Source organism: Pongo pygmaeus, chromosome 7 (assembly GCF_028885625.2).
Source record: "Pongo pygmaeus isolate AG05252 chromosome 7, NHGRI_mPonPyg2-v2.0_pri, whole genome shotgun sequence".
In the NCBI taxonomy this organism is placed as follows: Eukaryota; Metazoa; Chordata; class Mammalia; order Primates; family Hominidae; genus Pongo; species Pongo pygmaeus.
Genome location: NC_072380.2, coordinates 7,474,491 through 7,501,104, shown reverse-complemented (window position 1 = coordinate 7,501,104; position 26,614 = coordinate 7,474,491). Strand labels below are relative to the sequence as shown.

The window sequence follows — 26,614 nt, the reverse complement described above, 5'->3', positions numbered from 1 at the left end:
CTCCATTTTGAAAAAGACCTGTACTTTAAACAATTGCTTTGCTGAGATGTTGTTAATTTGTAGCTTTGCCCCAGTCACTTTGCCCCAGCCGCTTTGCCCCAGCTTGGAGCTCACAAAAACCTGTGTTGTATGAAATGAAGGTTTAAGGGATCTAGGGCTGTGCAGGACGTGCCTTGTTAACCAAATGTTCACAAGCAGTATACTTGGTAAAAGTCATTGCCACTCTCTAGTCTCAATAAACCAGGGGCACAATGCCGTGGAAAGCCGCAGGGACCTCTGCCCTTGAAAGCAGGGTATTGTCCAAGGTTTCTCCCCATGTGATAGTCTGAAATATGGCCTCGTGGGATGAGAAAGACCTGACTGTCCCCCAGCCTGACACCCGTTAAGGGTCTGTGCTGAGGTGGATTAGTAAAAGAGGAAAGCCTCCTGCAGTTGAGATGGAGGAAGGCCACTGTCTCCTGCTTGCCCGTGGGAACCGAATGTCTCGGTGTAAAACCCGATTGTACCTTTGTTCAACTCTGAGATAGGAGAAAAGCTGCCCTGTGGCGGGAGGCAAGACATGTTTGCAGTAATGCTGCCTTGCTATTCTTTACTCCGCTGAGATGTTTGGGTGGAGAGAAACATAAATCTGGCCTACGTGCACGTCCAGGCAGAGTACCTTCCCTTGGACCTAATTATGATATAGATTCCTTTGCTCACATGTTTTTTGTTGACCTTCTCCTTATTGTCACCCTGCTCTCCTACTACCTTCCTTTTTGCTGAAATAATGAGAATCGTAATCAATAAAAACTGAGGGAACTCAGAGGCCGGTGCCGCTGCAGGTTCTCGGTGTGCTGAGTGCCCGTCCCCTGGACCCACTGTTGTTTCCCTATACTGTGTCTCTGTGTCTTACTTCTTTTCTCCGTCTCTCATCCCACCCGACTAGAAACACCCACAGGTGTGGAGGGGCAGGCCACCCCTTCGCTTGGAAAATGAGTTAAACACAAACACGGAATGAGAGTCAAAAGACAATATGTCATCTTTTTGAGAATTTTATTCACTTCAAAACCAATGAAACACACATATTTACAAAGGCATTCCAGAGCCCAGTTTTCGAGGCTGAGGAAAGACCCCGAGAGCGCTTTGCACAGCACGCTTCACAGCGTCCGAAACACTGCTCTCAGGGCGGGGCACAGCGGGAGGGCTGCACCTCTCAGGGTTCCCTAACTTTTCCCTTATTCAGTCATCTAGAGAGCAAATACACAGTAGTTCCCCAGTTTCCTATTGACGTCCCAGCGGAAGTCTGACTCCTGCGCGTCAGGCAGTTTCTGAGGCAACGAATCACTGGCACGGAAGCTTTTCCTGGCGCGTTTCCGGATACCCATGCGAACTACAATGTCCCTCACCAGAATTCAAGGAGGCAGAGTCCCCGCATCTGCTCCCTGCCTGGCCTGGGCTCCCACATCCACAGAGGCGCCGCAGCCGGGGAGCTTCGGAGTCACCGCACAGAGTCTGCTCCGTGCTCTACCGCTCCTCAGTCCCACAGTCCCCTCCAAGTCACGGGAGCTGGAGGCCAAGGAGCCCCTGCCACCTGCAGTCTCACTCCAGGTCAGAATCGCTGTCCTCTGAGGAGGAGGAAACCCGAAGGTCCTCATAGAGGACGCTCGGTGGGACACGAACACAGGGACCCTCGGACTTCTCTGAGACACGAGGGCTCTGAGCGAGGAAGGCTCCCGGCTTCTCAGGAGAGTGAAATGAGGGGGCTGTCAGGAGGCTGGAGCTCCAGCATCCGTTTTCCAGTCTCCGGAAGAGCACTCTGAGAGGCTGGGCCGGATCATAGCTGGCCGCTGGGTGATGGGACATGCTGCAGGCCTGGGCGGTAGGCAGGCAAGGTCTGCTGTGCGGTGGCTGCCGGTCGACGCTGGGCACCTGGGCGGGTGTCCTCCTGCCCATCTGGGGCGACCTACTTGGTCCAAGTTCCGTTGCGGCTGGCGGAGGTTGCAGATTCTCCGGGGCCCCCAGCTCAACTCCCTGGGTGGCGTTTTCGGGGATCTGGAAGCGACCCAGTCTCGGTTTCTTGGGGAAGTTCGGGCAAGCCTGAATCGGAGCCTGCGCAGGTCTCTTGGCTCCTGGCCTGAAGCTGAGATTGGAGCCGAGGCCCAAGCCCTGTGTGGGGGCTGGTGGGCAGGGCTGTGAGGTCACCGCAGGAAGCTGGTCTTGTGCCTGGGGGCTGATGGCCTGGAGCAGGCCGTGGGTTTTGGAGGCGGCCTGGGGAACTTCTCGGCAGCCACCCTCAGGGCTGCTGTGTGTCGGCTTCACCACGAGGAGAGGCTCGGGGCCCTGGTGCCTCACTGCAGGCTGAGGGATGTCGGCCGCAGCCCCTGTCTGTCTTTCCTTTGCTCCAAGACTTGAGGAGGAGCTCCGACTGGCTTTTCTGAGGGGAGACAGTGAAGCCAAGGCGGAGCCCCTGTCAGACATTTGGGTAGCTGAGCGATCGGTGAGGACAGGGTCCACGCGCGGCCTCTTACTGGTTGCGTGGACCGGCATTGGCCCGCTTGCAACCTGAAAGAAAGGAAACAACACAGGTTAGAAGTTCCTCAGCGTGGAGCCGACATGAAAATCAACCACATCCAAAGACAAGGTGCACACGCCATGAAATTCTTAGGACAGTATCGACAGGCGGTCCTTGGAAGTAGGGACAGACCCTCCACCTGAGTGCTGATCAGGACAAGACACATGAACCTCCACTCAGCCTTCCATGAAGTGGAACGGACTAATGCCCTTCTGAAGGCAGGTTGGTGGCTCAAGGGTACTCAGGACGTCTTCTCTGAAAACATGCATGTTCCTGAGTTTAGCCTTCTCCGTGTTTGGGGCCTCCGAGGGACTAATTTCCTCATGCCGCTGGGAACATGTTGTTGGCAGGCTTGCCATAATTGGACAGAAAGAAAGCAGCAGGAAATACGGCATCTTCAGATGCCTTCGCCTGGAATCAAATTGACCCGGAAGGATCGTGGAGTCCCCGACCCCGAGAAGGCAAGAAAGAGGGGTTCCCCGATTCCCTCCCGCAGATGGGAAGCTGAAAGGAAATCAACCAGGGTGACCTAGAGGAGAAAAAGACCAGGGGCCCAGGGTGACACTCACCCTCAGATAATCCGAAGATTCCGTGGATCCTTTTCGATTTGGCAGCGGCTTCTCTGGAGGTTTGCCGGAAAATATGTGGAGGAGAGCCTTCCTCTGCGGGTCTTGTTGCCTGCAGAAGAGAAAAAGGTCAGGCCGTGGCCCCTGGTTTTCCCCAGGAGACAGGGAGAACCCTGTCCGGGGCCCAGTCCCATTCCGTGTTTTGTGATACACAAATGGACATCTGGTGCCATTTCCGCCTCTGCCCCTTCCCTCACGTGCCAACCTTTCCATCCTCCAGGTGGCCCTCTAGGTTTCCCAACTAAGGACTGTGATTTGGATCCCATTGCTTTTCTCGCCGTCGTGGGGAAACTGCACGAAGCGCCCCCGCCTCTCCCCGTCCCTGAATCTCCCAGAGCCAAAGGAGCTCCTGGGTGTGGAACCCCGGAGGAAACGGAGCTCCGGTCTATTTCTCTGCAGCGTTCCTTCCCTGGCCCAGAGACGGAAAGGCACACGCTGTGCAGGTGCAGAGACACCATGTCCTTAGGAGGCACTACCCTGAGAGTGGTGAAAACCCCTCCCTCTGCTCACCTTGGTCTCTCTTCCTTCTCTCCCTTATCCTTGTTCAAGGGCCCCGGCTTCGCTTCAATCCGGGGCTTCCACGGCTTCAGGTTTTCCTTCCCTTCCTTTTTCCCAAAGGTCTGTGGAACCAGGGCTGCGTTCCAGCACTTCATGGGGCACCTGGTACTTCTGGCCGTGTGGCCAAAGGCCCCGCAGTTTTTGCACTTGAGCTGTGGGTGGAAAGGAAGTGATGTCAGTGAGTGAGCTGAAGCCACGGACTGTGAATTCAGAGCTGAATAAGGATTCTAAAGAGGGGACACCGGCATGGGGGCCGTTAAGTGCTGGGAGAGTTCGGATACGATGTTCTCTCCCAAAGCCCATGTGACGGAGGAACTCTAAAAGGAAGGACTCAAGGTTCTAAGGGGCACGATGGTGAACCCGATGTCAACAACACGGCCAAACGTGGCTACACAGGATTCTAAGTAGAAAGGGAGGTTGCTCCCAAGAGTCTCTCAAGGGACCTGTGGGGCGGGGGAGGAGGTCCCAAGCCACGCCCACCTTGGACGGGAAAAGCAGCCTGGGTGGTGGTGACAGAACTCTTTGGAATCCAACCCAGTATCTGAGGACCCTGTTACACCCCCTCCCCCCGCTCCCACCCCCACCCCGATACCCAAGAGATCCAGGGCTAGACTTACCCTGGGGTCTTCTTCATCGGGCGGGGGAGCCCTTGGCCCAACTGGGGCCCTCCGCTGCTTCTGGAGGGTCTGGGCTCGCACGAGTCTGTTTGCCCCGGTTTTGGGGTCACGACGTGCCATCGTCTTCATCCCCTGGGGGTTTTATGACCGCCTTTTTCAGGGGTTGATTGTTGGGTCACCTGAAACACACACAAACACACACATGTCGATGGTTAAGCACATTGGATATTCACACACCCACAGGAAGCCCCCAGCTAACTCCTTCCGGTGCGGTGATGAGCAGACCTCACCACCAGTCGGTCAGATCTGTGGAAAGCAATGTGCTGTGTGCATCCTCAGATATTGTGTGTTCCTCTGCCATGATTACCTAGTCCAAGAGTAAACCTCGCCTGCCACAGGGCCCGTGGCCTAGGTATGGGGAGTGGAGCTTTCAACCCCAAACAAACAACTGATTCTGGAGACTGGACTTAGGTCTATCACGATTCACTCCGGTAGAAGACCCGATGATTCTAGCTCCCTGACGGACAGAACGATCGAAGCCACAGGGCATGGCCTATGTCACCCTTTGGCAGGTCTGTTTGAAATCAGGGATAAGGGACGCTTCCCGTCACAACTTGAATCGCTACTCTTGCCATTTCATTAGGCGACTTCCAAACACAAATTCATAGAGAGAAGTTATCTTCCTCTCTACCACAATAGCAGGTGATGGTCTTTCCTGTTCTAGCTTTCTGGCTTTCGCTCCAGCCCCTCTTTATTTATTGTTCTGGTATTTTACACATGCCACACGAATTCATCTAAACAAACAGTGAACACGTGCCATATCGTATCGATTTCTTACACGGCTGAAGGGCAAACCACCCTTTTTTTTCCAAAGTCCTTTTTCCATTTACCCACCCATTCAGCGTGCTGCAGTTCATTTCTTTTCGCATTCCCATCTTGGTCTTATCCCACCCATGGAGACGGAAATGTTTTCTCGTTTTCTCTTCCAAGAATTACTGGAAACGAGAGCAAGCACATCCTACCCCATCAGCAAGCCCCAGTGTGATCGGTTTCTTTCAGTCTCCTTTGTCTCTTTTCCCCCCACCCCTCAGGGATTGCGGGAAACAAACAACTGTTCAGTGAAACGAACCTGAAATTACCGGTCTACTTTCTTTCCCCGGCTGGCGCTGAGATGGGCAGCTGCTGGAGCAGCCCCGCTGGAAGCGATGCAGCATCCAGGAAGACGGAGGAAGGGGCGGAGAGGGACCTCTGCTTTCCAGGCTGCCTTTTATACTGCCTCTGGTCACCTGACGTGGAACGTACCCTAACCTAATCAGTTACATGCACCTTAATTACCATTAACTTAATCCAATCGCATGACCCGGAAAGGTCTGTCTGCACAGCCCACTCTAAGATCATGTCCACTGCTGACAGACATTCTAAAACCTAGGTGTACAGCTGCAAGCTTTGAAGAATAGATGTTCCCCGTCAGACATGTAACACTGGTGCCTGTACCCCTGTCTTCTTTTCCATCTTTTTGGTTTTTTTGTTTTGTTTTGTTTTAAAAAATGTGGTAAAACAGACACCTTTTAATTGGACCGTATTTACTATATCTCCACGTAGGCCTCAGTGTCAGCAAGGAGATTCTCCTTGACATGCAGTCACGGCCATGATCCATCTTCAGAGCTTCTCTTTCTTCCCCACCGTAAGTCTGTCGGCAGAGAACCCTGACAACACCCTCATGTGTTTTCTCCTCCAGGAGGCGCTTGGAAACCACCGTGAATTGGACTGCACTGGGGAACACAGATGAAGGAAGTCAACACCGCTTTGTCCTTCAGTGCCTGGCTCCCTTTTCAGCTGGTCTTGCCACTCCAGGCATTATGCCTGAGAAGTCTCCCGGACGCCTCTGAGGCTCTAATTCCCTGGGTCCCATTGCCATTTCTCTGGATTTGCGAAGATCCACCGGACCTCCTGTGGAACTCCCGTGTCGGTGAACTTTTGTGCCACGACCCTTAATTCTGCCCATGGTCATCTGCACCTGCAGGAGTTAGGGTCCATGTCCCTTGGATGGGAAGGGACAGGCAGGAGTCGGAATGCTGAAGCAGCACACTGGGGCGTTTTCTCATGTAGCCCAAGTGACCCCATGGTCTTCTTGAGCTTTGGAACCAGTCGCGTCCCCCTTGACACTGCACCCGACTCCCAGTTTCTCAATCTTGTTGGCCCTCCGGCGATCTCCCGTTGGATAAATTGCACCTGCTGAGACTCGATTCCCCTTTGATTTGCGCTTCATTAATTATTCATGATTCAGGTTGGAAGCCCTGCTTACGACCCCCTGTGGCCGTTCTCTGAGCTTTCTGGTCTCACATCGTTTCCTTCCACCCTCTTTGGTTCATTGTGGTCATGCTCCTTCTGCTGTCAGAGGAGCAGAGAGTTGATCTTATGGATTCTGGATACGGATACTTTCTAGGTGATCTGGATAATCAAGATAACGACCCTCATCAGCGGTGCAAAGGGAGCAGCCATTTGGTGTGTCTCAGAAAATCCCGCTCCGTTCCGAGGCCTCCTAGATGTGGAATCCCGCTCAGAGTTGTTCCCAGGTCAGAGAATGGAGATAGCCTGTGCATGATGGGATATCCCTGCCTAGATCTTTCAGTGAGTCTCTACCTCAGCTACTCTTAGGATCAGGGGGAGAACCATGGAAAGGCCCGGTGTCAGACATCCGGAAAGAAGACGGGATGAATGTTTTACCTCGGAAGGACATCCCAAATCTGGGAGTTAACTTCAGCTTTGCTCTGGTCTATTTGGCCAATGAAACTCTGCCTGGTTCGTTCGCACATCCGGAAGCCACTTCACGGGGGCCGTCGTAACTGGGGCCACACATTTGGCATCGGCGGTTGAGCCAAATGGGGACTCGTGGTGCAAGCAACCCTCCCCACGTGTTAGCGTGCGTGAGATTCAGTTGGCGGAATTTTACTAGGTGCGTGTCGGTAGAGTGGGGCTGAGGTTTTCTTGCTCCTGTGGATGGATAAGAAGTCAAAGGTCCTGCCCAGCCCTGCGGTGCCCTCAGTCAACTCTGTTTCGGAGACATAACGATTTGGGTTGCTAACAAGTCAAGAAATTTTCAAGCCCTTGGATGTAGGGAAAAGAAAGAGAGATCAGACTCTCACTGTGTCTATGTAGAAAGGGAAGACACAAGAGACTCCATTTTGAAAAAGACCTGTACTTTAAACAATTGCTTTGCTGAGATGTTGTTAATTTGTAGCTTTGCCCCAGTCACTTTGCCCCAGCCGCTTTGCCCCAGCTTGGAGCTCACAAAAACCTGTGTTGTATGAAATGAAGGTTTAAGGGATCTAGGGCTGTGCAGGACGTGCCTTGTTAACCAAATGTTCACAAGCAGTATACTTGGTAAAAGTCATTGCCACTCTCTAGTCTCAATAAACCAGGGGCACAATGCCGTGGAAAGCCGCAGGGACCTCTGCCCTTGAAAGCAGGGTATTGTCCAAGGTTTCTCCCCATGTGATAGTCTGAAATATGGCCTCGTGGGATGAGAAAGACCTGACTGTCCCCCAGCCTGACACCCGTTAAGGGTCTGTGCTGAGGTGGATTAGTAAAAGAGGAAAGCCTCCTGCAGTTGAGATGGAGGAAGGCCACTGTCTCCTGCTTGCCCGTGGGAACCGAATGTCTCGGTGTAAAACCCGATTGTACCTTTGTTCAACTCTGAGATAGGAGAAAAGCTGCCCTGTGGCGGGAGGCAAGACATGTTTGCAGTAATGCTGCCTTGCTATTCTTTACTCCGCTGAGATGTTTGGGTGGAGAGAAACATAAATCTGGCCTACGTGCACGTCCAGGCAGAGTACCTTCCCTTGGACCTAATTATGATATAGATTCCTTTGCTCACATGTTTTTTGTTGACCTTCTCCTTATTGTCACCCTGCTCTCCTACTACCTTCCTTTTTGCTGAAATAATGAGAATCGTAATCAATAAAAACTGAGGGAACTCAGAGGCCGGTGCCGCTGCAGGTTCTCGGTGTGCTGAGTGCCCGTCCCCTGGACCCACTGTTGTTTCCCTATACTGTGTCTCTGTGTCTTACTTCTTTTCTCCGTCTCTCATCCCACCCGACTAGAAACACCCACAGGTGTGGAGGGGCAGGCCACCCCTTCGCTTGGAAAATGAGTTAAACACAAACGCGGAATGAGAGTCAAAAGACAATATGTCATCTTTTTGAGAATTTTATTCACTTCAAAACCAATGAAACACACATATTTACAAAGGCATTCCAGAGCCCAGTTTTCGAGGCTGAGGAAAGACCCCGAGAGCGCTTTGCACAGCACGCTTCACAGCGTCCGAAACACTGCTCTCAGGGCGGGGCACAGCGGGAGGGCTGCACCTCTCAGGGTTCCCTAACTTTTCCCTTATTCAGTCATCTAGAGAGCAAATACACAGTAGTTCCCCAGTTTCCTATTGACGTCCCAGCGGAAGTCTGACTCCTGCGCGTCAGGCAGTTTCTGAGGCAACGAATCACTGGCACGGAAGCTTTTCCTGGCGCGTTTCCGGATACCCATGCGAACTACAATGTCCCTCACCAGAATTCAAGGAGGCAGAGTCCCCGCATCTGCTCCCTGCCTGGCCTGGGCTCCCACATCCACAGAGGCGCCGCAGCCGGGGAGCTTCGGAGTCACCGCACAGAGTCTGCTCCGTGCTCTACCGCTCCTCAGTCCCACAGTCCCCTCCAAGTCACGGGAGCTGGAGGCCAAGGAGCCCCTGCCACCTGCAGTCTCACTCCAGGTCAGAATCGCTGTCCTCTGAGGAGGAGGAAACCCGAAGGTCCTCATAGAGGACGCTCGGTGGGACACGAACACAGGGACCCTCGGACTTCTCTGAGACACGAGGGCTCTGAGCGAGGAAGGCTCCCGGCTTCTCAGGAGAGTGAAATGAGGGGGCTGTCAGGAGGCTGGAGCTCCAGCATCCGTTTTCCAGTCTCCGGAAGAGCACTCTGAGAGGCTGGGCCGGATCATAGCTGGCCGCTGGGTGATGGGACATGGTGCAGGCCTGGGCGGTAGGCAGGCAAGGTCTGCTGTGCGGTGGCTGCCGGTCGACGCTGGGCACCTGGGCGGGTGTCCTCCTGCCCATCTGGGGCGACCTACTTGGTCCAAGTTCCGTTGCGGCTGGCGGAGGTTGCAGATTCTCCGGGGCCCCCAGCTCAACTCCCTGGGTGGCGTTTTCGGGGATCTGGAAGCGACCCAGTCTCGGTTTCTTGGGGAAGTTCGGGCAAGCCTGAATCGGAGCCTGCGCAGGTCTCTTGGCTCCTGGCCTGAAGCTGAGATTGGAGCCGAGGCCCAAGCCCTGTGTGGGGGCTGGTGGGCAGGGCTGTGAGGTCACCGCAGGAAGCTGGTCTTGTGCCTGGGGGCTGATGGCCTGGAGCAGGCCGTGGGTTTTGGAGGCGGCCTGGGGAACTTCTCGGCAGCCACCCTCAGGGCTGCTGTGTGTCGGCTTCACCACGAGGAGAGGCTCGGGGCCCTGGTGCCTCACTGCAGGCTGAGGGATGTCGGCCGCAGCCCCTGTCTGTCTTTCCTTTGCTCCAAGACTTGAGGAGGAGCTCCGACTGGCTTTTCTGAGGGGAGACAGTGAAGCCAAGGCGGAGCCCCTGTCAGACATTTGGGTAGCTGAGCGATCGGTGAGGACAGGGTCCACGCGCGGCCTCTTACTGGTTGCGTGGACCGGCATTGGCCCGCTTGCAACCTGAAAGAAAGGAAACAACACAGGTTAGAAGTTCCTCAGCGTGGAGCCGACATGAAAATCAACCACATCCAAAGACAAGGTGCACACGCCATGAAATTCTTAGGACAGTATCGACAGGCGGTCCTTGGAAGTAGGGACAGACCCTCCACCTGAGTGCTGATCAGGACAAGACACATGAACCTCCACTCAGCCTTCCATGAAGTGGAACGGACTAATGCCCTTCTGAAGGCAGGTTGGTGGCTCAAGGGTACTCAGGACGTCTTCTCTGAAAACATGCATGTTCCTGAGTTTAGCCTTCTCCGTGTTTGGGGCCTCCGAGGGACTAATTTCCTCATGCCGCTGGGAACATGTTGTTGGCAGGCTTGCCATAATTGGACAGAAAGAAAGCAGCAGGAAATACGGCATCTTCAGATGCCTTCGCCTGGAATCAAATTGACCCGGAAGGATCGTGGAGTCCCCGACCCCGAGAAGGCAAGAAAGAGGGGTTCCCCGATTCCCTCCCGCAGATGGGAAGCTGAAAGGAAATCAACCAGGGTGACCTAGAGGAGAAAAAGACCAGGGGCCCAGGGTGACACTCACCCTCAGATAATCCGAAGATTCCGTGGATCCTTTTCGATTTGGCAGCGGCTTCTCTGGAGGTTTGCCGGAAAATATGTGGAGGAGAGCCTTCCTCTGCGGGTCTTGTTGCCTGCAGAAGAGAAAAAGGTCAGGCCGTGGCCCCTGGTTTTCCCCAGGAGACAGGGAGAACCCTGTCCGGGGCCCAGTCCCATTCCGTGTTTTGTGATACACAAATGGACATCTGGTGCCATTTCCGCCTCTGCCCCTTCCCTCACGTGCCAACCTTTCCATCCTCCAGGTGGCCCTCTAGGTTTCCCAACTAAGGACTGTGATTTGGATCCCATTGCTTTTCTCGCCGTCGTGGGGAAACTGCACGAAGCGCCCCCGCCTCTCCCCGTCCCTGAATCTCCCAGAGCCAAAGGAGCTCCTGGGTGTGGAACCCCGGAGGAAACGGAGCTCCGGTCTATTTCTCTGCAGCGTTCCTTCCCTGGCCCAGAGACGGAAAGGCACACGCTGTGCAGGTGCAGAGACACCATGTCCTTAGGAGGCACTACCCTGAGAGTGGTGAAAACCCCTCCCTCTGCTCACCTTGGTCTCTCTTCCTTCTCTCCCTTATCCTTGTTCAAGGGCCCCGGCTTCGCTTCAATCCGGGGCTTCCACGGCTTCAGGTTTTCCTTCCCTTCCTTTTTCCCAAAGGTCTGTGGAACCAGGGCTGCGTTCCAGCACTTCATGGGGCACCTGGTACTTCTGGCCGTGTGGCCAAAGGCCCCGCAGTTTTTGCACTTGAGCTGTGGGTGGAAAGGAAGTGATGTCAGTGAGTGAGCTGAAGCCACGGACTGTGAATTCAGAGCTGAATAAGGATTCTAAAGAGGGGACACCGGCATGGGGGCCGTTAAGTGCTGGGAGAGTTCGGATACGATGTTCTCTCCCAAAGCCCATGTGACGGAGGAACTCTAAAAGGAAGGACTCAAGGTTCTAAGGGGCACGATGGTGAACCCGATGTCAACAACACGGCCAAACGTGGCTACACAGGATTCTAAGTAGAAAGGGAGGTTGCTCCCAAGAGTCTCTCAAGGGACCTGTGGGGCGGGGGAGGAGGTCCCAAGCCACGCCCACCTTGGACGGGAAAAGCAGCCTGGGTGGTGGTGACAGAACTCTTTGGAATCCAACCCAGTATCTGAGGACCGTGTGACACCCCCTCCCCCCGCTCCCACCCCCACCCCGATACCCAAGAGATCCAGGGCTAGACTTACCCTGGGGTCTTCTTCATCGGGCGGGGGAGCCCTTGGCCCAACTGGGGCCCTCCGCTGCTTCTGGAGGGTCTGGGCTCGCACGAGTCTGTTTGCCCCGGTTTTGGGGTCACGACGTGCCATCGTCTTCATCCCCTGGGGGTTTTATGACCGCCTTTTTCAGGGGTTGATTGTTGGGTCACCTGAAACACACACAAACACACACATGTCGATGGTTAAGCACATTGGATATTCACACACCCACAGGAAGCCCCCAGCTAACTCCTTGCCGGTGCGGTGATGAGCAGACCTCACCACCAGTCGGTCAGATCTGTGGAAAGCAATGTGCTGTGTGCATCCTCAGATATTGTGTGTTCCTCTGCCATGATTACCTAGTCCAAGAGTAAACCTCGCCTGCCACAGGGCCCGTGGCCTAGGTATGGGGAGTGGAGCTTTCAACCCCAAACAAACAACTGATTCTGGAGACCGGACTTAGGTCTATCACGATTCACTCCGGTAGAAGACCCGATGATTCTAGCTCCCTGACGGACAGAACGATCGAAGCCACAGGGCATGGCCTATGTCACCCTTTGGCAGGTCTGTTTGAAATCAGGGATAAGGGACGCTTCCCGTCACAACTTGAATCGCTACTCTTGCCATTTCATTAGGCGACTTCCAAACACAAATTCATAGGGAGAAGTTATCTTCCTCTCTACCACAATAGCAGGTGATGGTCTTTCCTGTTCTAGCTTTCTGGCTTTCGCTCCAGCCCCTCTTTATTTATTGTTCTGGTATTTTACACATGCCACACGAATTCATCTAAACAAACAGTGAACACGTGCCGTATCGTATCGATTTCTTACACGGCTGAAGGGCAAACCACCCTTTTTTTTCCAAAGTCCTTTTTCCATTTACCCACCCATTCAGCGTGCTGCAGTTCATTTCTTTTCGCATTCCCATCTTGGTCTTATCCCACCCATGGAGACGGAAATGTTTTCTCGTTTTCTCTTCCAAGAATTACTGGAAACGAGAGCAAGCACATCCTACCCCATCAGCAAGCCCCAGTGTGATCGGTTTCTTTCAGTCTCCTTTGTCTCTTTTCCCCCCACCCCTCAGGGATTGCGGGAAACAAACAACTGTTCAGTGAAACGAACCTGAAATTACCGGTCTACTTTCTTTCCCCGGCTGGCGCTGAGATGGGCAGCTGCTGGAGCAGCCCCGCTGGAAGCGATGCAGCATCCAGGAAGACGGAGGAAGGGGCGGAGAGGGACCTCTGCTTTCCAGGCTGCCTTTTATACTGCCTCTGGTCACCTGACGTGGAACGTACCCTAACCTAATCAGTTACATGCACCTTAATTACCATTAACTTAATCCAATCGCATGACCCGGAAAGGTCTGTCTGCACAGCCCACTCTAAGATCATGTCCACTGCTGACAGACATTCTAAAACCTAGGTGTACAGCTGCAAGCTTTGAAGAATAGATGTTCCCCGTCAGACATGTAACACTGGTGCCTGTACCCCTGTCTTCTTTTCCATCTTTTTGGTTTTTTTGTTTTGTTTTGTTTTAAAAAATGTGGTAAAACAGACACCTTTTAATTGGACCGTATTTACTATATCTCCACGTAGGCCTCAGTGTCAGCAAGGAGATTCTCCTTGACATGCAGTCACGGCCATGATCCATCTTCAGAGCTTCTCTTTCTTCCCCACCGTAAGTCTGTCGGCAGAGAACCTGACAACACCCTCATGTGTTTTCTCCTCCAGGAGGCGCTTGGAAACCACCGTGAATTGGACTGCACTGGGGAACACAGATGAAGAAAGTCAACACCGCTTTGTCCTTCAGTGCCTGGCTCCCTTTTCAGCTGGTCTTGCCACTCCAGGCATTATGCCTGAGAAGTCTCCCGGACGCCTCTGAGGCTCTAATTCCCTGGGTCCCATTGCCATTTCTCTGGATTTGCGAAGATCCACCGGACCTCCTGTGGAACTCCCGTGTCGGTGAACTTTTGTGCCACGACCCTTAATTCTGCCCATGGTCATCTGCACCTGCAGGAGTTAGGGTCCATGTCCCTTGGATGGGAAGGGACAGGCAGGAGTCGGAATGCTGAAGCAGCACACTGGGGCGTTTTCTCATGTAGCCCAAGTGACCCCATGGTCTTCTTGAGCTTTGGAACCAGTCGCGTCCCCCTTGACACTGCACCCGACTCCCAGTTTCTCAATCTTGTTGGCCCTCCGGCGATCTCCCGTTGGATAAATTGCACCTGCTGAGACTCGATTCCCCTTTGATTTGCGCTTCATTAATTATTCATGATTCAGGTTGGAAGCCCTGCTTACGACCCCCTGTGGCCGTTCTCTGAGCTTTCTGGTCTCACATCGTTTCCTTCCACCCTCTTTGGTTCATTGTGGTCATGCTCCTTCTGCTGTCAGAGGAGCAGAGAGTTGATCTTATGGATTCTGGATACGGATACTTTCTAGGTGATCTGGATAATCAAGATAACGACCCTCATCAGCGGTGCAAAGGGAGCAGCCATTTGGTGTGTCTCAGAAAATCCCGCTCCGTTCCGAGGCCTCCTAGATGTGGAATCCCGCTCAGAGTTGTTCCCAGGTCAGAGAATGGAGATAGCCTGTGCATGATGGGATATCCCTGCCTAGATCTTTCAGTGAGTCTCTACCTCAGCTACTCTTAGGATCAGGGGGAGAACCATGGAAAGTCCCGGTGTCAGATATCCGGAAAGAAGACGGGATGAATGTTTTACCTCGGAAGGACATCCCAAATCTGGGAGTTAACTTCAGCTTTGCTGGGGTCTATTTGGCCAATGAAACTCTGCCTGGTTCGTTCGCACATCCGGAAGCCACTTCACGGGGGCCGTCGTAACTGGGGCCACACATTTGGCATCGGCGGTTGAGCCAAATGGGGACTCGTGGTGCAAGCAACCCTCCCCACGTGTTAGCGTGCGTGAGATTCAGTTGGCGGAATTTTACTAGGTGCGTGTCGGTAGAGTGGGGCTGAGGTTTTCTTGCTCCTGTGGATGGATAAGAAGTCAAAGGTCCTGCCCAGCCCTGCGGTGCCCTCAGTCAACTCTGTTTCGGAGACATAACGATTTGGGTTGCTAACAAGTCAAGAAATTTTCAAGCCCTTGGATGTAGGGAAAAGAAAGAGAGATCAGACTCTCACTGTGTCTATGTAGAAAGGGAAGACACAAGAGACTCCATTTTGAAAAAGACCTGTACTTTAAACAATTGCTTTGCTGAGATGTTGTTAATTTGTAGCTTTGCCCCAGTCACTTTGCCCCAGCCGCTTTGCCCCAGCTTGGAGCTCACAAAAACCTGTGTTGTATGAAATGAAGGTTTAAGGGATCTAGGGCTGTGCAGGACGTGCCTTGTTAACCAAATGTTCACAAGCAGTATACTTGGTAAAAGTCATTGCCACTCTCTAGTCTCAATAAACCAGGGGCACAATGCCGTGGAAAGCCGCAGGGACCTCTGCCCTTGAAAGCAGGGTATTGTCCAAGGTTTCTCCCCATGTGATAGTCTGAAATATGGCCTCGTGGGATGAGAAAGACCTGACTGTCCCCCAGCCTGACACCCGTTAAGGGTCTGTGCTGAGGTGGATTAGTAAAAGAGGAAAGCCTCCTGCAGTTGAGATGGAGGAAGGCCACTGTCTCCTGCTTGCCCGTGGGAACCGAATGTCTCGGTGTAAAACCCGATTGTACCTTTGTTCAACTCTGAGATAGGAGAAAAGCTGCCCTGTGGCGGGAGGCAAGACATGTTTGCAGTAATGCTGCCTTGCTATTCTTTACTCCGCTGAGATGTTTGGGTGGAGAGAAACATAAATCTGGCCTACGTGCACGTTCAGGCAGAGTACCTTCCCTTGGACCTAATTATGATATAGATTCCTTTGCTCACATGTTTTTTGTTGACCTTCTCCTTATTGTCACCCTGCTCTCCTACTACCTTCCTTTTTGCTGAAATAATGAGAATCGTAATCAATAAAAACTGAGGGAACTCAGAGGCCGGTGCCGCTGCAGGTTCTCGGTGTGCTGAGTGCCCGTCCCCTGGACCCACTGTTGTTTCCCTATACTGTGTCTCTGTGTCTTACTTCTTTTCTCCGTCTCTCATCCCACCCGACTAGAAACACCCACAGGTGTGGAGGGGCAGGCCACCCCTTCGCTTGGAAAATCAGTTAAACACAAACACGGAATGAGAGTCAAAAGACAATATGTCATCTTTTTGAGAATTTTATTCACTTCAAAACCAATGAAACACACATATTTACAAAGGCATTCCAGAGCCCAGTTTTCGAGGCTGAGGAAAGACCCCGAGAGCGCTTTGCACAGCACGCTTCACAGCGTCCGAAACACTGCTCTCAGGGCGGGGCACAGCGGGAGGGCTGCACCTCTCAGGGTTCCCTAACTTTTCCCTTATTCAGTCATCTAGAGAGCAAATACACAGTAGTTCCCCAGTTTCCTATTGACGTCCCAGCGGAAGTCTGACTCCTGCGCGTCAGGCAGTTTCTGAGGCAACGAATCACTGGCACGGAAGCTTTTCCTGGCGCGTTTCCGGATACCCATGCGAACTACAATGTCCCTCACCAGAATTCAAGGAGGCAGAGTCCCCGCATCTGCTCCCTGCCTGGCCTGGGCTCCCACATCCACAGAGGCGCCGCAGCCGGGGAGCTTCGGAGTCACCGCACAGAGTCTGCTCCGTGCTCTACCGCTCCTCAGTCCCACAGTCCCCTCCAAGTCACGGGAGCTGGAGGCCAAGGAGCCCCTGCCACCTGCAGTCTCACTCCAGGTCAGAATCGCTGTCCTCTGAGGAGGAGGAAACCCGAAGGTCCTCATAGAGGACGCTCGGTGGGACACGAACACAGGGACCCTCGGACTTCTCTGAGACACGAGGGCTCTGAGCGAGGAAGGCTCCCGGCTTCTCAGGAGAGTGAAATGAGGGGGCTGTCAGGAGGCTGGAGCTCCAGCATCCGTTTTCCAGTCTCCGGAAGAGCACTCTGAGAGGCTGGGCCGGATCATAGCTGGCCGCTGGGTGATGGGACATGCTGCAGGCCTGGGCGGTAGGCAGGCAAGGTCTGCTGTGCGGTGGCTGCCGGTCGACGCTGGGCACCTGGGCGGGTGTCCTCCTGCCCATCTGGGGCGACCTACTTGGTCCAAGTTCCGTTGCGGCTGGCGGAGGTTGCAGATTCTCCGGGGCCCCCAGCTCAACTCCCTGGGTGGCGTTTTCGGGGATCTGGAAGCGACCCAGTCTCGGTTTCTTGGGGAAGTTCGGGCAAGCCTGAATCGGAGCCTGCGCAGGTCTCTTGGCTCCTGGCCTGAAGCTGAGATTGGAGCCGAGGCCCAAGCCCTGTGTGGGGGCTGGTGGGCAGGGCTGTGAGGTCACCGCAGGAAGCTGGTCTTGTGCCTGGGGGCTGATGGCCTGGAGCAGGCCGTGGGTTTTGGAGGCGGCCTGGGGAACTTCTCGGCAGCCACCCTCAGGGCTGCTGTGTGTCGGCTTCACCACGAGGAGAGGCTCGGGGCCCTGGTGCCTCACTGCAGGCTGAGGGATGTCGGCCGCAGCCCCTGTCTGTCTTTCCTTTGCTCCAAGACTTGAGGAGGAGCTCCGACTGGCTTTTCTGAGGGGAGACAGTGAAGCCAAGGCGGAGCCCCTGTCAGACATTTGGGTAGCTGAGCGATCGGTGAGGACAGGGTCCACGCGCGGCCTCTTACTGGTTGCGTGGACCGGCATTGGCCCGCTTGCAACCTGAAAGAAAGGAAACAACACAGGTTAGAAGTTCCTCAGCGTGGAGCCGACATGAAAATCAACCACATCCAAAGACAAGGTGCACACGCCATGAAATTCTTAGGACAGTATCGACAGGCGGTCCTTGGAAGTAGGGACAGACCCTCCACCTGAGTGCTGATCAGGACAAGACACATGAACCTCCACTCAGCCTTCCATGAAGTGGAACGGACTAATGCCCTTCTGAAGGCAGGTTGGTGGCTCAAGGGTACTCAGGACGTCTTCTCTGAAAACATGCATGTTCCTGAGTTTAGCCTTCTCCGTGTTTGGGGCCTCCGAGGGACTAATTTCCTCATGCCGCTGGGAACATGTTGTTGGCAGGCTTGCCATAATTGGACAGAAAGAAAGCAGCAGGAAATACGGCATCTTCAGATGCCTTCGCCTGGAATCAAATTGACCCGGAAGGATCGTGGAGTCCCCGACCCCGAGAAGGCAAGAAAGAGGGGTTCCCCGATTCCCTCCCGCAGATGGGAAGCTGAAAGGAAATCAACCAGGGTGACCTAGAGGAGAAAAAGACCAGGGGCCCAGGGTGACACTCACCCTCAGATAATCCGAAGATTCCGTGGATCCTTTTCGATTTGGCAGCGGCTTCTCTGGAGGTTTGCCGGAAAATATGTGGAGGAGAGCCTTCCTCTGCGGGTCTTGTTGCCTGCAGAAGAGAAAAAGGTCAGGCCGTGGCCCCTGGTTTTCCCCAGGAGACAGGGAGAACCCTGTCCGGGGCCCAGTCCCATTCCGTGTTTTGTGATACACAAATGGACATCTGGTGCCATTTCCGCCTCTGCCCCTTCCCTCACGTGCCAACCTTTCCATCCTCCAGGTGGCCCTCTAGGTTTCCCAACTAAGGACTGTGATTTGGATCCCATTGCTTTTCTCGCCGTCGTGGGGAAACTGCACGAAGCGCCCCCGCCTCTCCCCGTCCCTGAATCTCCCAGAGCCAAAGGAGCTCCTGGGTGTGGAACCCCGGAGGAAACGGAGCTCCGGTCTATTTCTCTGCAGCGTTCCTTCCCTGGCCCAGAGACGGAAAGGCACACGCTGTGCAGGTGCAGAGACACCATGTCCTTAGAAGGCACTACGCTGAGAGTGGTGAAAACCCCTCCCTCTGCTCACCTTGGTCTCTCTTCCTTCTCTCCCTTATCCTTGTTCAAGGGCCCCGGCTTCGCTTCAATCCGGGGCTTCCACGGCTTCAGGTTTTCCTTCCCTTCCTTTTTCCCAAAGGTCTGTGGAACCAGGGCTGCGTTCCAGCACTTCATGGGGCACCTGGTACTTCTGGCCGTGTGGCCAAAGGCCCCGCAGTTTTTGCACTTGAGCTGTGGGTGGAAAGGAAGTGATGTCAGTGAGTGAGCTGAAGCCACGGACTGTGAATTCAGAGCTGAATAAGGATTCTAAAGAGGGGACACCGGCATGGGGGCCGTTAAGTGCTGGGAGAGTTCGGATACGATGTTCTCTCCCAAAGCCCATGTGACGGAGGAACTCTAAAAGGAAGGACTCAAGGTTCTAAGGGGCACGATGGTGAACCCGATGTCAACAACACGGCCAAACGTGGCTACACAGGATTCTAAGTAGAAAGGGAGGTTGCTCCCAAGAGTCTCTCAAGGGACCTGTGGGGCGGGGGAGGAGGTCCCAAGCCACGCCCACCTTGGACGGGAAAAGCAGCCTGGGTGGTGGTGACAGAACTCTTTGGAATCCAACCCAGTATCTGAGGACCCTGTTACACCCCCTCCCCCCGCTCCCACCCCCACCCCGATACCCAAGAGATCCAGGGCTAGACTTACCCTGGGGTCTTCTTCATCGGGCGGGGGAGCCCTTGGCCCAACTGGGGCCCTCCGCTGCTTCTGGAGGGTCTGGGCTCGCACGAGTCTGTTTGCCCCGGTTTTGGGGTCACGACGTGCCATCGTCTTCATCCCCTGGGGGTTTTATGACCGCCTTTTTCAGGGGTTGATTGTTGGGTCACCTGAAACACACACAAACACACACATGTCGATGGTTAAGCACATTGGATATTCACACACCCACAGGAAGCCCCCAGCTAACTCCTTCCGGTGCGGTGATGAGCAGACCTCACCACCAGTCGGTCAGATCTGTGGAAAGCAATGTGCTGTGTGCATCCTCAGATATTGTGTGTTCCTCTGCCATGATTACCTAGTCCAAGAGTAAACCTCGCCTGCCACAGGGCCCGTGGCCTAGGTATGGGGAGTGGAGCTTTCAACCCCAAACAAACAACTGATTCTGGAGACTGGACTTAGGTCTATCACGATTCACTCCGGTAGAAGACCCGATGATTCTAGCTCCCTGACGGACAGAACGATCGAAGCCACAGGGCATGGCCTATGTCACCCTTTGGCAGGTCTGTTTGAAATCAGGGATAAGGGACGCTTCCCGTCACAACTTGAATCGCTACTCTTGCCATTTCATTAGGCGACTTCCAAACACAAATTCATAGAGAGAAGTTATCTTCCTCTCTACCACAATAGCAGGTGATGGTCTTTCCTGTTCTAGCTTTCTGGCTTTCGCTCCAGCCCCTCTTTATTTATTGTTCTGGTATTTTACACATGCCACACGAATTCATCTAAACAAACAGTGAACACGTGCCATATCGTATCGATTTCTTACACGGCTGAAGGGCAAACCACCCTTTTTTTTCCAAAGTCCTTTTTCCATTTACCCACCCATTCAGCGTGCTGCAGTTCATTTCTTTTCGCATTCCCATCTTGGTCTTATCCCACCCATGGAGACGGAAATGTTTTCTCGTTTTCTCTTCCAAGAATTACTGGAAACGAGAGCAAGCACATCCTACCCCATCAGCAAGCCCCAGTGTGATCGGTTTCTTTCAGTCTCCTTTGTCTCTTTTCCCCCCACCCCTCAGGGATTGCGGGAAACAAACAACTGTTCAGTGAAACGAACCTGAAATTACCGGTCTACTTTCTTTCCCCGGCTGGCGCTGAGATGGGCAGCTGCTGGAGCAGCCCCGCTGGAAGCGATGCAGCATCCAGGAAGACGGAGGAAGGGGCGGAGAGGGACCTCTGCTTTCCAGGCTGCCTTTTATACTGCCTCTGGTCACCTGACGTGGAACGTACCCCAACCTAATCAGTTACATTTACATTAATTACAATTAACTTAATCCAATTACATGACCTGGAATGCTCTACCTGCACAGCCCACTCTAAGATGATGTCCAGCAGGAAATAGAGCCTCACATGTGTCTCGGAGACTTTTCAAGCATAATATCTGTAATCACAAGAGGAGTTGTAAAACGAGCCAGGCACTGAAAGGCAAAGCAGTGTTGACTTTCCTTATCTATGTTTCCCAGTTCAGTGCAATTGACGGTGGTAGAATGAATGTATTTATTTTCCATCAGCTTGTCAGAGATGAATGCCTGTGATGTTATTGTTTTTGGTGGTAGAGTTTCAGTCTGGAAAAGAATATATTCTGAAGATGGAGCTTTTCCAAGATTGTATCTCTAGGTCAGTGTACTTGATGCCTGTGAAGCATACTTTGATATATAATACATATGGTCAAATTATATTTTGTCTTTATTACCACATTTTAAAAAATTACTTCATGAAAAATATCACAGTTAGATACATTAATGTTAAATTTCTGATCATGTGTCCAGAGGCCCTGTAAAATGCCGCCTGGATTGCAAAATTCCCCGCAACTTCTCTGTTGAACTTTCTGCCGAGTGGCATTGCATCCAGGGGCTTTCAGGGGGCACAGGTTTGGTGCAAGCTTGTCCTTGGCTTCCTGCTGAAGTTGGAATCCTGCAGATTGCTTAGGTGTGGTTTCAGCCTGTCCCTTCTTTCCAGGTCATCACTGACCTTTCCTGGGCACCCACAGGGACTGAGAACTTATCTAGAGTCACAGGCAGTCCTGGGAATCTGCCCTTGAGCCTTTGTGCTGTCCATGATGGTTCCATGCCGCTGATCTGCTGGGACACATTCTGCAGAGGGACGGGCTGGCATGAGCTGTCCCTGCCTTTCTGAAAATCACAGAGATTTCTGGTGTCTGAAGCCACATAGAAATATCTGTGGGGTCTCAGGTAGGACAAGGATGCCATTCACAGGCTCCTGTTCTTCCACTTAATGGCAGCAAAAATGATTCCTGAGCTTCCTATTTGACTTCGAAATAATTTTGGTGATTTTATTGTATCAAAGACCACTCACCTTTCTGTGGCATCCAGTTCACCTGTAAGGTTTTTTGGGATTATGTGGAAAGTCATGCATTTTTCCAGAGCCTCACTTCATCATGGGTTTCAGGAATGCATGAACAGATCCCTGCCTTGGTGGCGTCTTGGAACATTGCAGGAGGCCCTTTAGGTCCAGGAGGCATTAGGAGGTCCATCAGGAATTGAGAGGGCATCTGTCTGCCCGTCTGTAGTTGGAACTTCTATTTGCCTTCAGAATGCAGATTCTTCCTGAACTAATAAATTATCTTCATCTTGGTGTGAGCAGCCACAAAATAATAATTCATATAAACTCCACTAATAAAAATAACTGAATATCAACAATGAAGATAATGACAATGTTAATTACTATAATATTGATCATAAAAATAAAACAAACGCATTAGAAATTAGAGATTCCCCTAAGTGAAGGACAATGTACAGATGTAGGGACAAATGAGTTGTTTGGACTCAGAGTCAAATGAAACATGTTCCTCAAGGCAATTGAAAGCAGCATAAGGAAAACACAAAGTTCATGGATAACCATATCCATAATTGATTCAGGTGTTCTAGAAATCATGATGTGGGCTGTGTCTGTTGAATTCTGAGGAATGCTAGGGGACACACCGTGTGACTCCTTCCTTAATTCAGTGCTGATATTTGATTGGTTTATCACGCACCTGATGGGTGGGTGGTGTGCTCGCGGTTGGTCGGGGTGAGTTATATAAGGGCTGATGCGGCCAGACAGCTCGTTATTTGAAGACTCTCTCAGAAGGGATAGCGTCTTTCTGCAACCTGCGGTCCCAGAAGAAAAACCTTGTGATCCTTGTTCCAGGCGACATGGAGGACGACTCACTCTACTTGGGAGGTGAGTGGCAGTTCAACCACTTTTCAAAACTCACATTTTCTCGGCCAGATGCAGCTTTTGCTGAAATCCAGCGGACATCTCTCCCTGAGAAGTCACCACTGTCATCTGAGACCCGTGTCGACCTCTGTGATGATTTGGCTCCTGTGGCAAGACAGCTTGCTCCCAGGGAGAAGCTTCCTCTGAGTAGCAGGAGACCAGCTGCGGTGGGGGCTGGGCTCCAGAATATGGGAAATACCTGCTATGTGAATGCTTCCCTGCAGGGCCTGACATACACACTACCCCTTGCGAACTACATGCTGTCCCGGGAGCACTCTCAAACTTGTCATCATCACAAGTGCTGCATGCTGTGTACTATGAAAGCTCACATCACACGGGCCCTCCACCATCCTGGCCATGTCATCCAGCCCTCACGGGCATTGGCTGCTGGCTTCCATAGAGGCAAGCAGGAAGACGCCCATGAATTTCTGATGTTCACTGTGGATGCCATGAAAAAGGCATGCCTTCCCGGGCACAAGCAGGTAGATCATCACTCTAAGGACACCACCCTCATGCACCAAATATTTGGAGGGTACTGGAGATCTCAAATCAAGTGTCTCCACTGCCAGGGCATTTCAGACACCTTTGACCCTTACCTGGACATCGCCCTGGATATCCAGGCAGCTCAGAGTGTGAAGCAAGCTTTGGAACAGTTGGTGAAGCCCGAAGAACTCAATGGAGAGAATGCCTATCATTGTGGTCTTTGTCTCCAGAAGGCGCCTGCCTCCAAGACGTTAACTTTACACACTTCTGCCAAGGTCCTCATCCTTGTATTGAAGAGATTCTCCCATGTCACAGGCAACAAACTTGCCAAGAATGTGCAATATCCTGAGTGCGTTGACATGCAGCCATACATGTCTCAGCAGAACACAGGACCTCTTGTCTATGTCCTCTATGCTGTGCTGGTCCCCGCCGGGTGGAGTTGTCACAACGGACATTACTTCTCTTATGTCAAAGCTCAAGAAGGCCAGTGGTATAAAATGGATGATGCCGAGGTCACTGCCTCTGGTATCACTTCTGTCCTGAGTCAACAGGCCTATATCCTCTTTTACATCCAGCAGAGTGAATTGGAAAGACACCGTGAGAGTGTGTCAAGAGGCAGGGAACCAAGAGCCCTTGGCGCTGAAGACACAGACAGGCGAGCAACGCAAGGAGAGCTCAAGAGAGACCCCTGGCCTCCAGGTACCCGAGTTGGATGAGCACTTGGTGGAAACGGCCACTCAGGGAAGCACCTTAGACCACTGGAAATTCCTCCAAGAGCAAAACAAAACGATGCCTGAGTTCAACATCAGAAAAGTCTAAGCTACCCTGCCTCCCAACGTCGTTGTGATTCATCAATCAAAATCCAACTGTGGGATGAAAAACCATCATCCTGAACAGCAAAGCTCCCTGCTAAACCTCTCTTCAAGGAACCCAATGGATCAGGAGTCCATGAACACTGGCACACTCGCTTCTCTGCAAGGGAGGACCTGGAGATCCAAAGGGAAGAACAAACACAGCAAGAGGGCTCTGCTTGTGTGCCAGTGATCTCAGTGGAAGTGCCGACCCACATGTAGGGGTGCACACACACACACACAAATACACCCACAAGCGCGTGCAAACACGCACACACCGACACAAACGCGAACACCGTCAAGCCTACATAAAGTAATGAGGAGCCCAAGTTTCTGTCTGTACAAAGGGACAACTGGATAGTGATGGCTGCGTCTCAGGATGAGCCCACACATGGGAAACATCAAGTTTTCGAGTCATGAGTCTCCTGGACCTCTGTAGGGACTGTCTGTGTGTTTGTGTTCATGGTAGATGACAGTCAGTGTGCATTTCTGAATATGACATATTGACGTGTAGGTATGCGTGTGAGTTTATTGCAGGGGACTGGGTTTACTATTTTCTCTTGGGGTGTGTTTCATTAGTCAGTTGTTGGTCGGCATGAGAAGGTGAAATTTTGCTAATGTGGGACATCTGTGGATCATTCTCGCCACCTTGAATCGTGGAAACCGGAATGCATTTGGAAGATAGGAAGCGTACTCTTCTTTCTTACCCTGGCTCGCCGTTTTTACATTGGTTTTTTAATGGACCTCAGGCGCCCTAGGGCTTGTGCCCTTGGGGGAACCCACATAACGCTGGAAACAGACAGACCGACTTGCCTGTTTCACGGTGTCCAATTCCAATGAATTGGAGAAAATTTTCCCACTGGCATGTAAGTCATTTGGAAGTAAGTCGTATTGATAATAAAGGAAATCAAACACAGGAATGTGTGTATTCAACTAAAATAAAATCAGAAAGCCCTGAAATAAATCTCATTTGGTGTGTTTACAAATGGCGTTTGGGGAGATTCCGGGTCATTCGTCCAGCTGCGCAAGGTGCATCTCTGAAGCAAAATCCCTGTCCTGCAATCCGACTTATTTATCCGACGTGGTGTTCCAGTGGAAATGATTGTGGGAAACGGCTCCTTCCTTTTCTTTTTTTGCTGATTAGATTTCATGGTCCCTTTCTCGTTAGGTGCAGTGATCAAAGTTGACCAACCCCTGAGGAAAGTTGTCCAGGGCACAACTCAGGGCTCCGTAGAACCACAGAATCTTGGGTGCAACCCTGTTCAAGCACCCAAATGTGCATACGAACAGGGTCTCTGTGTGACGTGTTTGAAAACTACAGTGTGATGCGCATGACTTGCAGACAGGTTATCAATTGAGCCGACCTCAAAATCAGTTATGAGCAGTAATTTCTGACCAAGAAGGCATCCTCTGGTTTGACTCTAGAACTTGGAAATACATTGGCTTTCAGCAAATCTCAGTACTGAATGTAAACTTCAAGGAGAAATGGTTCCAGGAAATAAATTGGGATGACATTGAACTTTTAGCAAACTGCAAAATCCTGAAAGCAAGAACGTTACTGAGGCCAATTAAATGGGCTAATTCATGGGTGAAAGTGGTGCATCCTAAAAATTCTCCACAAATGATTCTACACTGAAGCCAGGGTTTATGTCAAGTACTGTGTGAGGATGAGGATGGCAATCTGCTTGGCAGGCAATCTGGTCCAAGCAGGGCTCACATTATTGTTCACATTTTAACCTATTTAATTAAATATGTAATTTTCCCCCAAATCGTATATGACATAAGCTGTAGTCCTGAGCCAAGTTAAGATGTACTATTTATGCAGTAAAATTGTATGGGATTTGAAAAATGCATAGCAGCAGGTTTCCAGCATTAAAGTATCACAGAACCCTTCTCTTATTCAAGCTCCTCTTCCGTCCACATACAGGGAATCAATCGCTTTTTGTATATGGTCCTTGGACGTTGCTTCTTTATTTCAATTATCTTCCATCAAAGCAAATGATACCATGTTCTATTTTCATTTGATCCTCCAAAAGAAAGGTACTGAATAATCTAAACCAGAATTTCAGCCATTCAGAGACTTAGGTCCATCGCTAAGCAGTAAAAGCCAAGCCTCCTGCGCTGCAACCCCACGGCCGGCAGAGGGCGCCCTGCGGAGCGCATGCGCGTTCTGCCTGCGGAGACGGGGCTGGGTCTCCAGCAAGTACGTGAGTTTCCTTTCCTCTGGTCAGGGAGGAGGCGCCGCCCTGGCTTTGGAGCAACTCAGGCGATGTCCATCAGGAGGAAAACTTCCTGTCCGCAGCCCTAACTGCTGAGAAGGGAGATTCGCTGCAGAGTATCCCGGATATTCTTCTGAAACAGCAATAAAGACTTCATTTTCAGGACTGTTGCCAAGTGTTTTATTCTGTATTTTCTGTTGGGATATTTTAGCATTATTTTACAAATGTATAAATTTGGGCTTGGGGAGGGCTTTCTGATAGACAATAGAAGCAGGCTGTAACATGTCCTCCCTGTGACCTCATTGAGGATTGATTGTGAGGAGAAACAAGAAGAATTGTGAGGAAAATCTACAGAATA

The 26,614-nt window shown here is 52.1% G+C and overlaps 4 protein-coding genes across 4 annotated transcripts; 1 reads left to right on the top strand and 3 right to left on the bottom strand.

Annotated features, from left to right (window-relative positions):
• Positions 1 to 1,339: 1,339 nt before the first annotated feature.
• Positions 1,340 to 3,830, bottom strand: LOC134740078 (protein FAM90A5-like). Its single transcript, XM_063669437.1, has 3 exons — positions 3,688 to 3,830; positions 3,121 to 3,229; positions 1,340 to 2,541 (listed from the first exon to the last, which is right to left on the bottom strand). The coding sequence occupies exons 1-3, from the start codon at positions 3,828 to 3,830 to the stop codon at positions 1,579 to 1,581; spliced, it is 1,215 nt and encodes a 404-aa protein (XP_063525507.1). The 3' UTR covers positions 1,340 to 1,578.
• A 4,718-nt stretch (positions 3,831 to 8,548) lies between these two features.
• On the bottom strand, positions 8,549 to 12,032 carry LOC129042567 (protein FAM90A3). The gene is made up of 4 exons (XM_054498767.2): positions 11,883 to 12,032; positions 11,218 to 11,417; positions 10,651 to 10,759; positions 8,549 to 10,071 (listed from the first exon to the last, which is right to left on the bottom strand). Exons 1-4 carry the CDS (start codon positions 12,009 to 12,011, stop codon positions 9,109 to 9,111), a joined length of 1,401 nt encoding a protein of 466 aa, XP_054354742.2. The 5' UTR covers positions 12,012 to 12,032; the 3' UTR covers positions 8,549 to 9,108.
• Positions 12,033 to 16,085: 4,053 nt separating this feature from the next.
• Positions 16,086 to 19,674, bottom strand: LOC129042941 (protein FAM90A3-like). The gene is made up of 4 exons (XM_063668502.1): positions 19,413 to 19,674; positions 18,748 to 18,947; positions 18,181 to 18,289; positions 16,086 to 17,601 (listed from the first exon to the last, which is right to left on the bottom strand). The coding sequence occupies exons 1-4, from the start codon at positions 19,539 to 19,541 to the stop codon at positions 16,639 to 16,641; spliced, it is 1,401 nt and encodes a 466-aa protein (XP_063524572.1). The 5' UTR covers positions 19,542 to 19,674; the 3' UTR covers positions 16,086 to 16,638.
• Positions 19,675 to 22,639: 2,965 nt separating this feature from the next.
• LOC129042940 (ubiquitin carboxyl-terminal hydrolase 17-like protein 6) lies at positions 22,640 to 26,404 on the top strand. The gene is made up of 3 exons (XM_063669435.1): positions 22,640 to 23,885; positions 24,084 to 24,255; positions 26,269 to 26,404. The coding sequence occupies exons 1-3, from the start codon at positions 22,640 to 22,642 to the stop codon at positions 26,402 to 26,404; spliced, it is 1,554 nt and encodes a 517-aa protein (XP_063525505.1).
• Positions 26,405 to 26,614: the final 210 nt, after the last annotated feature.